The sequence below is a fragment of the Lactuca saligna genome, chromosome 6 (assembly GCF_052625555.1).
Source record: "Lactuca saligna cultivar CGN05327 chromosome 6, ASM5262555v1, whole genome shotgun sequence".
NCBI lineage: Eukaryota > Viridiplantae > Streptophyta > Magnoliopsida > Asterales > Asteraceae > Lactuca > Lactuca saligna.
The window spans coordinates 36,163,695-36,176,476 of NC_136422.1; the positions used below are offsets into that span (position 1 = coordinate 36,163,695).

A 12,782-nucleotide genomic window follows, 5' to 3' on the forward strand; every position below is an offset into this window, starting at 1 on the left:
ATCCATCAGAGTTCGAAATCATCAATCATATTCGAAATCATCAGAGTTTAATTAAACATTATTCTTACCTGGATTGCCGATTCTCCAACGAATCAACAACAGAGAGAGGTTGCGAGGGGTGAATAGTGATGGTTGCTGGATGAGGCAACAATTCGAGACTTCGATGAAACGGAACGAGCTTCAGGACGTTGCGTGCTGGACGATGGCCGACTGGTCGCAACAACTTCTTATTAATCAACGATAGTGTACTTGATTAGTCGACTTCAATGAAAATGAATGATGAAAACGATCGACCGATCATCGGACCATAGCTGAAAATTTTGATTTTGTCAATTTGAAATAATGAATCGGTTGGATTAAAGGGTGATGTGTGATTGTGTGATTTTAGGGTTGGTCTTCCAACAGGGCAGAAGTGTAATATTATATATATATTCGGGGTGGGGCGAGTCGGGGCAGAGACTCCCCACTCCCTGACCCGAACCCGAAAAAATACCCGATAAGGACCCGATACCCGACCTGACACCTGATAAGAGCGATCCGATCCGACCCGAAAACTTCAGGATTCGGGTTTCCCTGTCGAGTTCGAGCTTTTTTGCTATCGCTAATTTCTTATGTATTTTCATTGCAATGGGTGGAATTATTTCGTGTATAATGCTATGAAATTGGGCCTTGAGTCGAGTAATTTCTTAAAGATTAGTCTATTGAATTTATTTCGATTATCTCCATTAAGTTTTTACCATTTATTTATAACATAAAATATTTAATTAGAATATTAAAATTAAAATATTAAAATAAAATAAAAAGGAAGCACTCTCAACGTTGGTCTAATATCGCCGGTGCCCTAGTCCCCCGCTCGGATTCGAAGATCAGACTTACCACCAAATTACAGAAAGAAAATGGGGAAAATGTCATTAGCCAAACGGAGTTAGGGCAGTTCCAATCGAGTGTGAGCGCGCCACATTCACTCGACCTCCTCTATCTCCCAATTAAAAACCCTCTTCATTTTTTACTTCACTATTTTTGAATCGATAACGAACGAAGAACAGGTACTGTTTTTTTCCCTTTTCTTTTCTGCATTCAGTTCGATTGCTATGTGTGTATGTGATTGTTTTCTTGTAGTTTAACGTGTTCAGTTGACATCATTCTACTTATAATTCTTAGTTACCTTCCCGCTTGTTTTTATCCCTATTCAATCCGGAGTTTTAGAATCCTTGTCTTTGAGTTATCTTGAACTGAAAGTAGTTGGTTTCTACTGGAAGAATCAAGTTTGGTGGTGAATTAGTTGCCTTAACTTGAATGATCATGACTTTAGCAGATCTCCATGGAGTTTTTCTTTGTCATTCTTGTTTTTAGATATTGTTTTTATGTTTGGTGCCAAACCTCGAGAACAATTTTCCAATTTTGATATCAACATTGTTCTGTAGGTGGTGGTTATAGTCTTTAATGTAGTCGGCACTTTTTTTTTTAAACTTTAGAATCATGATTAATTTGGAATTCGAGAAGGAAGTTATTGACATCCAAACTTGAGTTAGCTTTCTTTTTATGGGGAGAGATCTTCATCTTGCATGTAATGCAGACTAAGATAGTGGTAACATGGTTATAGTTTGGTGTTAACATATTGTACAAATCTTCAAGATCAAAGGACAACCACCCCTGAAACTGTTCAGGATCACCTTATTTCCATAGAAGTTAGTTACATGTTTGCTTTTGGAGTTACTATCAGATGACTGCATAACTATCTGAACTTACAAGTTAGTTACATGTTTGCTTTTGGATGAAGTTGTTATTTGTTTTTGTCAATGTTATACAGATCTCCTGAGTATTGCAAGTTAGTACAATCAAATCTTTTTCAGTGGGAGAAGGACCTTCATGCAATAATAACCAATGGGTCGTCCAGAACCTTCTGTGTTATTTGCACAGACATTTGCTCATGCACACCTTGATGAATATGTTGATGAGGTATGAGCCTTGTCCTACTTATTCCTACATATATTTCACATGCAAACAATTGGCATTATCAAATTGTTTTGAGTTTAAGTTCTTTGCTTTATCATGGCTATCTTTAAGTTATTTGACCTCATGAAAGATTTAATCTAATATGAGTATATGAAATAAAAAGTAGCCTCAAGTTTTCTTTCAGTATGGATTTAAACTTTCCCTCAGCAGCCAATAACAAAACTATTTTGAATTGGCATGTTCATAGTAATTTAGTGACCAATATGAATATCTTGCTACATTTTTTTGCAGGTTATATTTTCTGAACCTGTTATTGTTAGTGCTTGTGAGTTTCTTGAGCAGAGCTCATCATCATCATCACCTGCAGTAACACTTATGGGGTACAATATCCAACATATATGACCCTTTTTTTTTTTACATTAAATCTCATGAATAGCCTAAGCTTCAGTGTTATGTTTCAGTAAATCCCTTATGCCATTTTCTCTTATGTATAGGGCCACTTCACCTCCTTCATTTGCTTTAGAGGTTTTTGTTCATTGTGAAGGGGAGTCAAGGTTTAGGCGACTTTGTCAGCCTTTTTTGTATTCTCCTTCCTCTTCAAATGTCCTTGAAGTTGAGGTACTTACAAAAATTCTTCTGACAATGATATTGATACTCTTTCTATAATTCTAATACATTTATCATTTTCAGGCACTTGTAACAAGTCATTTGGTTGTAAGGGGAAGTTATCGCAGCCTTAGTTTGGTTATATATGGAAACACAGGGGAAGATCTTGGTCAATTCAACTTAGAAGTTGACTTAGACACCTCTTTGACCAATACTGTGTCCATTGTAGAGGGTGACCTTGAAGACCTTCCTCCTGCTCTAAATCCTGCCAAGTCAGCCATTGAAGAACCCATATCTTCCCTCAAGTCATTGACTTTTAAACCTATTGCATCAGATATATCAGTCGACATTAAGCAGTTTCTACAACTATCTTTCAAGATTTTAGAGATGCCAAATAAAAGAGAAGATGCTTTGAATACAGTTGTTAATTCTCTTGTGTCTGCAGCAGTAATGTATACAACTCAAACCTTGCAACTAGCATCCACAAGTCAACTTAGAGAGGTTGACCATGAAGAATCTTCCTTTGACTTTAGTCAAGCCAGAAAAGATCTCCTTGATATATTTCATACCCTTCTGACAACCTCATCACCTGAAAATTTGACAATAGAATCCGAGGGCGATTTGGTAACTTCCAAACAGTTGGTGGATACTTTAATACAACATTTTCTCATTTTCAATGATTCTGAAAGTCTCATACGCTCTCAGCTTCCACAGGTTATTTGCTCTCTCTCTAACTCTCAACTTGTACTAATTACTAAACTGACCCTATGAGACTTTGTTTTATCAGAGCAAGCTGCTCATGGTGTGGTTGAGTGCTGCACTTCTCTTATGTTCTTCTAAAGAGAGCTGCTTCAACTTTGTTAATGGAGGTTGCATAAAGCAACTGTGTGACATTTTTTCAAAAAACGTGCATTCTAGTGGTATCACATTAATGCTTCTTGGAGTTATAGAACAAGCTACTCGGTATTCTATTGGGTGTGAAGGGTTTCTAAATTGGTGGCCTCGTGAAGATGATAAGATGCCAGCTGGCACCAGTGAAGGGTATAATCAGTTACTTAAATTGTTGATGCAAAAACAACGCCATGACATTGCTTCTCTTGCCACCTACATTCTCCATCGTATCAGGGCCTATGAAGTTGCTTCTAGATACGAGGTGTTCATTTTATTTATTTATTTATCTTTTTTGTTTTAATCTTTTGTTGGTTATTTACCTTTTTGGACATGCTTACAGTTTGCTGTACTACATGTGCTTGGAGGTAATGTTATGTCAGTCAAAATGGACATGCTTGCAAGTGCTAAACTCCAACTCAAAAAACTTTTGGTGAGTTATAAGTTCTTTTGTCTTCTTCTATTATAGTTCTTGTTTATTTTTTTTTTTATGTTTCTGACTAATTGTTTATGCAGAAATTGATGAATTCCAGCTCACTAGTTGAAGATCCTTCTCCAGTTGCAATCACAAGCAGATCACTTGTTCTTGGTGAAACTGATGGTTTGTTGTCATACAAAGCTACAAGCAAGCTGATTACTTCATCAAATTGTCGCTTTATAAACTGGGATATTGACTCACATCTGCTTTTTCTTCTTAAGGTATGTTTTTTTAATTGTTTGTTTCAAGATATTCATTATTTAATTAATTTAATTTTGCTATACAGGAAAGGGGTTTTCTTCCTCTCTCTGCTGCACTTTTATCATCTTCTACACTGCGTTCTGAAGTGGGGCATGCTATGGAATTGTTTATGGATATCACATCATACATTGAATCCATAATTCTTTCACTTGTCTTTTGTCGCTCAGGTTTCTTACATGATGCTGTTATTACTATTTTGACCTCTGTTTTTCTTCCCGTTAGTGTTTATATTCTCTTTGTTTTGTTACTTGACCAGGGTTAATGTTTCTTCTGCTTGACCCTGAGCTCTCAACTACAGTTATTCTTGCCCTAAAAGGATCTGATTCAAAGATTCAAGAGTCTATTCCTCTTCGTTATGCATCTGTTTTAATATCCAAAGGCTTTTTTTGTCGCCCACGTGAAATTGGAGTAGTTTTGAAGACACATCTGAGAGTGGTTAGTATCAAATGTTAGTTTGAAAAAGAGTTCTTTTTGTTTTATTTGTTCTAATTCCTTCCCTTTTCCCATTTTCTCCTTTTTCTACTTCTTATTCAGATGAATGTAATAGATCGTCTGATTACATCAGAGCCACATTCCGAAGAACTTTTATGGGGCTTATGGGAGCTTTGCTGTGTTTCCAGGTGTGATATATTAATTATTAAATCTCTTTAAATGATATTAAATTTCTAGTGGTTAATGCTTTTGTAAAATAATTTTCAGGTCTGATTGTGGACGCCAGGCTTTGTTGGCCATAGGACATTTTCCAGAGGTGGGCCCATTATGAAATCTATAGTTCCTTGGTTGAAATTTGAAAACTAAATATTTATTAAGGTTGTTTTTTGTTTCATGTATCCCTATTTTTTAGTTTCCTTACCTTTTTTTGTTTTCAGGTTGTTTCAGTTTTGATTGCTGCATTACATTCTGTCAAAGAACTAGAACCAGTCTCTGTAAACAACGGTAATTCCTATTTTGCCCTTGTAGAAGTTCTCCTTCTCCTTTCACTTGTTTTCTGATTCTGAATGTTAAATATTTAGGGACTTCACCTTCACCATTAAATCTTGCCATCTTTCACTCTGCTGTTGAGATCTTTGAAGTCATGGTTGTTGACACCACATCATCATCCCTAACCTCATGGATTTCACATGCCAAAGAGCTTCACAAAGCCTTACATTCATCCTCACCTGGATCCAACAGAAAAGACGCCCCCACAAGACTTTTGGAATTAATCGATGCTGCTGTAGTCTACCATAAAAATGGAGCTATTGGCCTCTTAAGATACTCTGCTGTTTTAGCTTCTGGTGGAGATGCACACATGGCATCCACAAACATTCTAGCATGTGATGAAAATCATGAAATGGATGTTGACAATGTTGTTGGTGTTGGGGATGCTTCCGGAACCTCTGATGGAAATGTAATCGATTCTCTCTTAGGGAAACCAATCACTGAGTCAAGGTTTTTAGGCTTTACTCTTCGTGACTCCTCTGTTGCTCAACTCACAACTGCTTTCCGTATTTTAGCCTTCATTTCCGAAAATTCAGTAAGTAACTCTTTATCTTTATCTTTTTAATTTTTTTTTTTCTTTGAAGTTAACTAACAAATGTTTTGATTGGTTTAAGGTTGTTGCTGGTGCTTTGTACGATGAAGGAGCTGTGATGGTTGTTCATGCAGTTCTTATTGATTGTAAACTAATGCTTGAGAAATCCTCAAACAACTATGGTTAGTATTTTACTCGTTTTTATACTTTATACACAAAATTGCAAATATATTTACAGTTTTTTATTCACTTTGAGCAGATTACCTTGTTGATGAAGGAACAGAGTGCAATCCTACTTCAGACATATTGCTTGAAAGAAACCGTGAACAGAATGTAGTTGATCTTTTAGTTCCTTGTTTGTCACTACTGGTTAACTTGTTGCACAAGTTAAAGGATACAAAAGAGCAACACAGAAACAAAAAACTCATGAAGGCTCTTTTACATTTGCATCGAGAACTCAGGTCCCTTATCTATAATGTTCAATATTACTTATTAAAAAAGTTATATTCTCTTTCTTATATATTTATGGTTTTGCAGCCCGAAATTAGCTGCGTGTGTAGTTGATTTATCTTACCCTTATCCCGATTTTGCCCTTGGATTCGAAGCTGTTTGCCATCTTCTTGTATCTGCACTTGCTTGTTGGCCTGTATATGGTTGGACTCCTACTCTTTTTCATTTTCTTCTTGATAGTCTACACGCCACGTCATTGCTAGCAATGGGCCCCAAAGAAACTTGTAGTTTGCTTTTCCTTTTGGTAAGTTGCCAATTTTTACTTTTTTTTACTTTTTCGTTATAAAAAGTAATAATATCTTTTCTTTTTTATATTTTGCTAGAATGACTTCTTACCTGATGAAGGCGTCTCACTTTGGAAAAATGGAATGCCAATGTTGAGTGCTTTTCGCCAGCTGGCAGTTGCAACACTGTTGGGCCCCGAAAAGGAGAGAGAAATCAACTGGTACTTACAGCCTGGACATAAGGAGAAGCTGATTGGACAGTTGACACCAATTCTTCACAAGATTTCAGAGATTGTTTTACATTGTGCTATTAGTGTAAGTAAAATTACTCCCTATCATATTAATTTCTTCTCCTTTTTTTTTTTTTTTTTTTTCACTTTAGGATTTTCTTAACAAACAGGCATTGGTTGTTATACAAGACATGTTGAGGATTTTTATTGTACGCGTGGCATGTGTACATGCTGACAGTGCAGCCATGCTTTTGAGGCCTATGATACTTTATATAGATGAGTGGCTTTCAGATCCATCTGCTTTAACTGATACAGATGCATATAAAGTTCAACGATTGCTTGATTTTCTTGCTAGCTTACTTGAACATCCACGTGCCAAGGTATTCTTTTATTTTATTTATGAAGTTGTTGCTTAAAAGTTAATATTTGTTTATTTTTAATGATTTATACTTTTTTTTTGACAGCCAATACTGTTGAGTGAAGGGGCTGTTCAGATGTTATCTAAAGTTCTTAATACTTCACACAAGCTTAGTTGGTGCATCCCTGTGTGTAGGTCGATTTCTCTACTATCTGATTCTAGGTGAGTTTTTTTTTGTTAATATTTTTCTTAACTATTAAGAATAATCTTTGATTTTTTTTTTTTTTTTTTAGGAACAATGCAAAGATATTGACAGCAGAGGATTGTTCATTGCTTTTATTCAATCTTTTCAGGCTTGTCAAGGTATGTAATATGTTACTGAACAATGCTAATTATTCTCAGTTTGGGCAAATTGCAGTAAATAACAACGTACTTTACTCTTTTTATTTTTTCAATTTCATCTGATCTAATGATCATTTTTATTTTTCCAGTTTCTTCCTGTTGGAAAAGAGTTAGTTGCGTGTCTATTAGCCTTCAAAGATTTAGGTTCCTCATCAGAAGGGCAAAATGGTCTTTTCTCAATTTTCTCACAAGTTCAATCCTTGTATGAAGAATCCGAACACGAAAACAGCCCATTAATTGATGGAAAGTTTGATCTCATCGAATTAAACAAAGCTCCTCCTTTGCTATTTTGCTTGAGAACTTTATTAAACTCCATTGAAACAGAAGATATTCCATCAGCTTCCTTGATAGAAGCCATTGAAGCTCTTTTATCAGGAGCTTTAAACTTTTGTTTGGATAAAAAAAGGTCGGTTTCCTTTCAACAAATTTATCAAATATTTAATCCCCCATTTTAATTTTTAACACCTCCTTTTACACAGCTTGAACCTCAAGATGGTTAATCCAGTAAAATACCTCTTTGGACTTCCTTGTGGTATAAGTAATGCAAACAACTCTTCAGAGGAAAACATCAAATACATCCTTAAGTTGACATCTTTCACATCTTCTCCTCAGGTATGTATTCTATCAATTTCCATTAATAGAAACTGCATAAATATAAGAACTCAACGTTTTGTTACGCATGAAATTCAGGTTAATGAATTCGCAGAGTCGTTATCACGTTTACTGCAAACACCTAACGAATCATTGAAGCCAGATGTTATTTCCAGTGTTGTCGAGGATTCATTATTCCCAAAACGCCCCTCGAAGATACAAAAAATTTCAAATTTCACCCTCGACAGGGCCGAACATTACAATTTAAACACATACGGGGACAAATTCACATGGGAATGCCCCGAAAATCTACGCGATAAAACGGGTCAATCTCTGAGAAGAAAACTCACTCCTTTAGAAGGAACAAACAGGCGTCCTAGGGTCGAAAACGCCCCTGCTGAAAACACAAACCAAAGTCCGTTTTCTAGAGGTCCAGGAGGACAATTCACTACCCCTGTGGGTCCCACACGTAGGGACACGTTTAGGCTCCGAAAGCCCAACACTAGCAGACCTCCTTCTATGCATGTAGATGACTATGTAGCTAGAGAGAGAAACGATGGGACTACTACTAGCTCTAATGTGATTTCGGTTCCGAGGGTGGGATCCAGTAGTGGCAGACCACCGTCTATCCATGTGGATGAGTTCATGGCACGTGAAAGAGAACGCCAGAATCCCATGATGGGAGTAGTGAAAAACACAACCCCTCCGGAAAGCGAAACAAATTCAGAAAAAATGAATAAATCAAAACAGATTAAACCGGATTTAGACGACGATCTTCAGGGAGTTAATATCGTCTTCGGTGGAGAGGAATCGGAATCGGATTCAGATGACAGGCTGCCGTTTCCGCAACCGGATGATAATTTACAGCAACCGGAATCCGTGATTCCGGAGCAGAATTCCCCTCGTTCGATTGTTGAAGAGACGGAAAGTGATGCCAATGAAAGCAGCAGACATTTTGATGAGAAAAGTCAAAGTGAATTTTCATCGAGGATATCGGTTTCGCGCCCTGAAATGTCGTTGACACGCGAACCGAGTATTTCTTCGGAGAAGAAACCGTATTTTGACCTTCCGGAAGATTCTAGAAACGCTCAAATGACATCTAAAACTTCCGGGTTCTCATCCGGGTCAAATTTTAAAAACCCTAATTTGTATTATGACCAAAAGTTTCCGTTGGCTCAACCGCCTCTTCCTCCAATGCCGCCACCACCTACTGTCATGCGTGATGCTCAGCCTCCAATGCCGCCAGGGTTTCATGTAAGAAAAATTTGTTACTAAATATTCTGATTTTCTTTAGCTGCTAAGCTAACTCTTTTTGAGTAAATTTGTATATTTGCTCATTTTGGTTCCAAAATGTTTTCTCTTGTAATTTTGATAATTTATTTTAGGTTTTGTAAGAATGTTTTTGCTTTCCAAGAAAATGACTATTTGTGGGATCAAAATTGCAAAAGTTAGCTGTACTCAGGGACCAAAAATAGTCATTTTACTTGGAATAGGAACCAAATTAGTTAGAGCCATAAATGTGGACCAAAATTGAAAGAAAAAACGTTTTGGGACCAAAATTGCAAAAATCAGCTATACATATACTCCTTTTTATATTATCGAGTAAATTATACTTTTGGTCCCTGAGTATAGCTTATTTTTTCAATTTTGGTCCCAAAACGTTTTTTCTTGCAATTTTGGTCATTTATTTGAGGTTTTTGTAACGTTTTATCCCTTGTTCCATGAAAATGACTAATTTCGGGACTAAAATTGCAAAATTCAACTATACTCGGGAGCCAAAATTGTAAAATGTAATTTGTTTCATATTCTTTTAGCAGGTACACTCTGAATACGCAAGGACGTCCGGTGGGCCCATGAGGCCACAACCACCTCTTCCGCCTACACCACCGCCTTACACCGCCGCCTCCTCTTTATCATCTTTATCGTCTTACCCTCCACCACCATTGATGCCGCCAATGATTTACAACAGACCTTCTATTCCTTACAATATGTATGGAGCTAATCCAACCCAACAAAATCAAGGTGAAAACCAATTCACACAGTTGCAGCCATTACAGCCACCGCAACTCTCCCGCCCTCCTCAGCCACAACCGCCACCTCAGCATCTTAGGCCACCGGGTCCCGCTTTGACACAGTCGGATCATGTTCAAATGCAGATGGGTCAACCGAGTCATGTCTATTATCAAACCATGCAACAAGCGCATAATAGTAATAATCTTCTTCAACAACACACTCAGTTGGATCCTCAACCACAAGGGCATAATAGTAATCTTCTTCAGCAACAAGATGCTAGTTCCTTGTCTCTCCAGCATATTTTCAGTTCCCCTCAAGCCATTCAGGTATTCCATTTTTTTTATAGTAAGTTACATTTTTAGTCCCCGAGTATAGCTGATTTTTTGCAATTTTGGTCCTTATTCCAATATTTTTATGACCAAAATTGCAAAAGTTAACCGTACTCAGGGACCAAAAGAAGTCATTTATTTGAAACAAGAACCAAAAATGATACAAGAACCTCAATGAAGGACCAAAGTTGCAAAAGAAAACTTTTTGGGACTATTTCTTATATCTTGGAGTAAATTACTCTAAGAAATCTATCTAGTCATTTAACTGACGAAAAGCGTTACAACAACCTGAAATAAGGAACAAAATTGCAAAATACAACTTTTGAGACCAAAAATTGAAAAATTCAGCTATATCTAGGGACCAGAAATGTAATTTTCATAAAAAAAATATTCGGTATTTGTCTAATGGAACATTAAGTTTTGTTATATGTAGGATCTGTTGGGTGATCGTGAAAAACTTGTTCAGCTTCTAGAACAACACCCAAAGTTGATGCAAATGCTTCAGGTTTGATATTTTTCTTACTTATTAATTCCAATTTTTTTGAAGAGTCGGAAATGATATTTTGATTTTTTGTTTTTATATCTATAAATATGCAGGATAAACTACATGGTTGACTTTTTTTCAAAAGAGAAAAAGTGCTTGGAATCAATCACTTGGGTGTTTTTGTTTCAATTTTTTTTTCTCTAGAATTATGAGTCTGTGTTCTTATGAGCTTCATGTTCAGTTGGTGTATACATTCATATAGTATTGTTGTAAATTAATTTTTGCGGCATGAAGTTGTAATTAACAGCTAACCCTTTCATTTTTATCTTTTTTACTTTCTTCACATAAGTAAATCATATAATTAGTTTTGGTCCTTGAGCAAAATTCTCTTGATTCAAAAGAATAAAGTATATAATTTTGTGCGACAATGTAATTAAAATTCACTTAAAAATTCAGGATTAAGTTGTAAGGATACAACCCTCATCATTATTCATGGTGGGTCGGCAGGAATATCAAGGTGGCCAACATTCTTATTTCTTATCTTCTTATGTCGACTGGTGGATATGTTTAAGATACGTATGAGTTGGTTCAACAACTAGGTTGTCACATTATAATGGCCCAACAACTCAATCTTGTAAGCATTGCCATTGATCTTTAAACTACAAAAAAGTTGATCAAGCTTTTGTGGGAGCTTGATAAAGTTTATGTCTTCCTCCAAGGAATCATTGTGATCACATTCGTGATGCATGCCTTAGAGTGTGAAAACTGTTTTTATTTTTTAAGAAAATGTTTTCAGAAAATAGGTTAGGTTTTTATTATTAGTTCTCAATGAAAATTTTAGAAAAGATGTTTGGTTGGAATGGTGGAGTTTTTATTTTTCATCTTAAAAATTTAGAAAAATTTTAAAAAAATGTAAAAATCATTTTCTTATTTATATACAATTTGGAAAAATGAAAATTTTTATTTTTTTAGAAAACAAACGTGTTTTCAAAATTTCCGTTTTTCTAGGAAAACTAGAAATTTTTTCACAACGAAACGCATCCGTAAGGTGCGTTTGATTGTGGAAAACTGTTTTCATTTTATAAGAAAATGTTAAAATAGAAGTTTTTATTTTCAATTTTCAATGAAAATTTTAAAAACGCTTTTAGTTGGAATTGATGGAGTTTCATTTTCCATCTTAGAAATTTGAAAAACTGTAAAAATCGCTATTCTAATTTACATATAATTTGGAAAACTGTAAATTTTCATTTTCTTAGAAAACATCGGAAAACTAAACGAATCAAACGTGTTTTCAAAATTTCTGTTTTTCTTAGAAAACTGGAAAATTTTCCACAACCAAACGCACCCCTAGTCTCTTAGAGAATATCTTTCATCCATCTTGATTCCTTCTCTTGAAATACATACCCAAAGAAAGTAAGTTCACGAACCAGAAAATGATACATCTTACCATTGACATAACTTTCGTTCACGAAAAACTATTTAAACTTGGTGAAGATAAGAAAGATGTTCCTCAATAGTTTTACTATAAATCAAAATTTACAACCATTTACAACCAAAACAGACACAAAGCATTAGTTCAGTCATTCATACGTTTGCTTTGATATCAAATGATGACCAATTTACAACCAAAACAAACACAAAGAAAAACATAAGACAAACCCAATAATTCTTTTATTAATAAAATTCAACCTCCAATTTTTTTTTGAACCGGTAAATAAGAGACATATATATTAAAGAAAAACATGGTAAACAAACCAGCAAGGAGCTAGGAGATACAACGAGTAAAAGAAACTAATGGAAAAATAAAAAGATAACCACAACCCCAAATAACATAGAAAAACAAAATACTTTTAAGAGAATAAAATAAACTTCTTTCCATAATCCTAGCAAAATCGAAATTGATTATAATGACTCTACCCAATTATCTAAATAAAATATA

At 35.4% G+C, this 12,782-nt stretch overlaps 1 protein-coding gene across 2 annotated transcripts; it reads left to right on the forward strand.

Moving 5' to 3' along the window:
- The first annotated feature begins 835 nt into the window (after positions 1 to 835).
- Positions 836 to 11,211, forward strand: EMB2016 (mRNA methyltransferase EMB2016). 2 transcript variants are annotated; one of them, XM_078962046.1, is made up of 27 exons: positions 836 to 1,046; positions 1,811 to 1,959; positions 2,248 to 2,336; positions 2,451 to 2,574; positions 2,647 to 3,276; positions 3,350 to 3,715; positions 3,794 to 3,883; positions 3,967 to 4,149; positions 4,215 to 4,356; positions 4,446 to 4,624; positions 4,724 to 4,809; positions 4,889 to 4,937; positions 5,059 to 5,125; positions 5,203 to 5,705; positions 5,785 to 5,884; positions 5,962 to 6,163; positions 6,240 to 6,456; positions 6,536 to 6,751; positions 6,837 to 7,046; positions 7,131 to 7,246; positions 7,318 to 7,387; positions 7,516 to 7,832; positions 7,906 to 8,038; positions 8,117 to 9,271; positions 9,832 to 10,356; positions 10,793 to 10,864; positions 10,957 to 11,211. In XM_078962046.1, the coding sequence occupies exons 2-27, from the start codon at positions 1,885 to 1,887 to the stop codon at positions 10,972 to 10,974; spliced, it is 5,934 nt and encodes a 1,977-aa protein (XP_078818172.1). In that variant the 5' UTR covers positions 836 to 1,046; positions 1,811 to 1,884; the 3' UTR covers positions 10,975 to 11,211. The 2 variants fall into 2 exon arrangements, with proteins under 2 accessions (XP_078818172.1, XP_078818173.1); XM_078962047.1 differs by having other exon boundaries at positions 9,835 to 10,356.
- Positions 11,212 to 12,782: the final 1,571 nt, after the last annotated feature.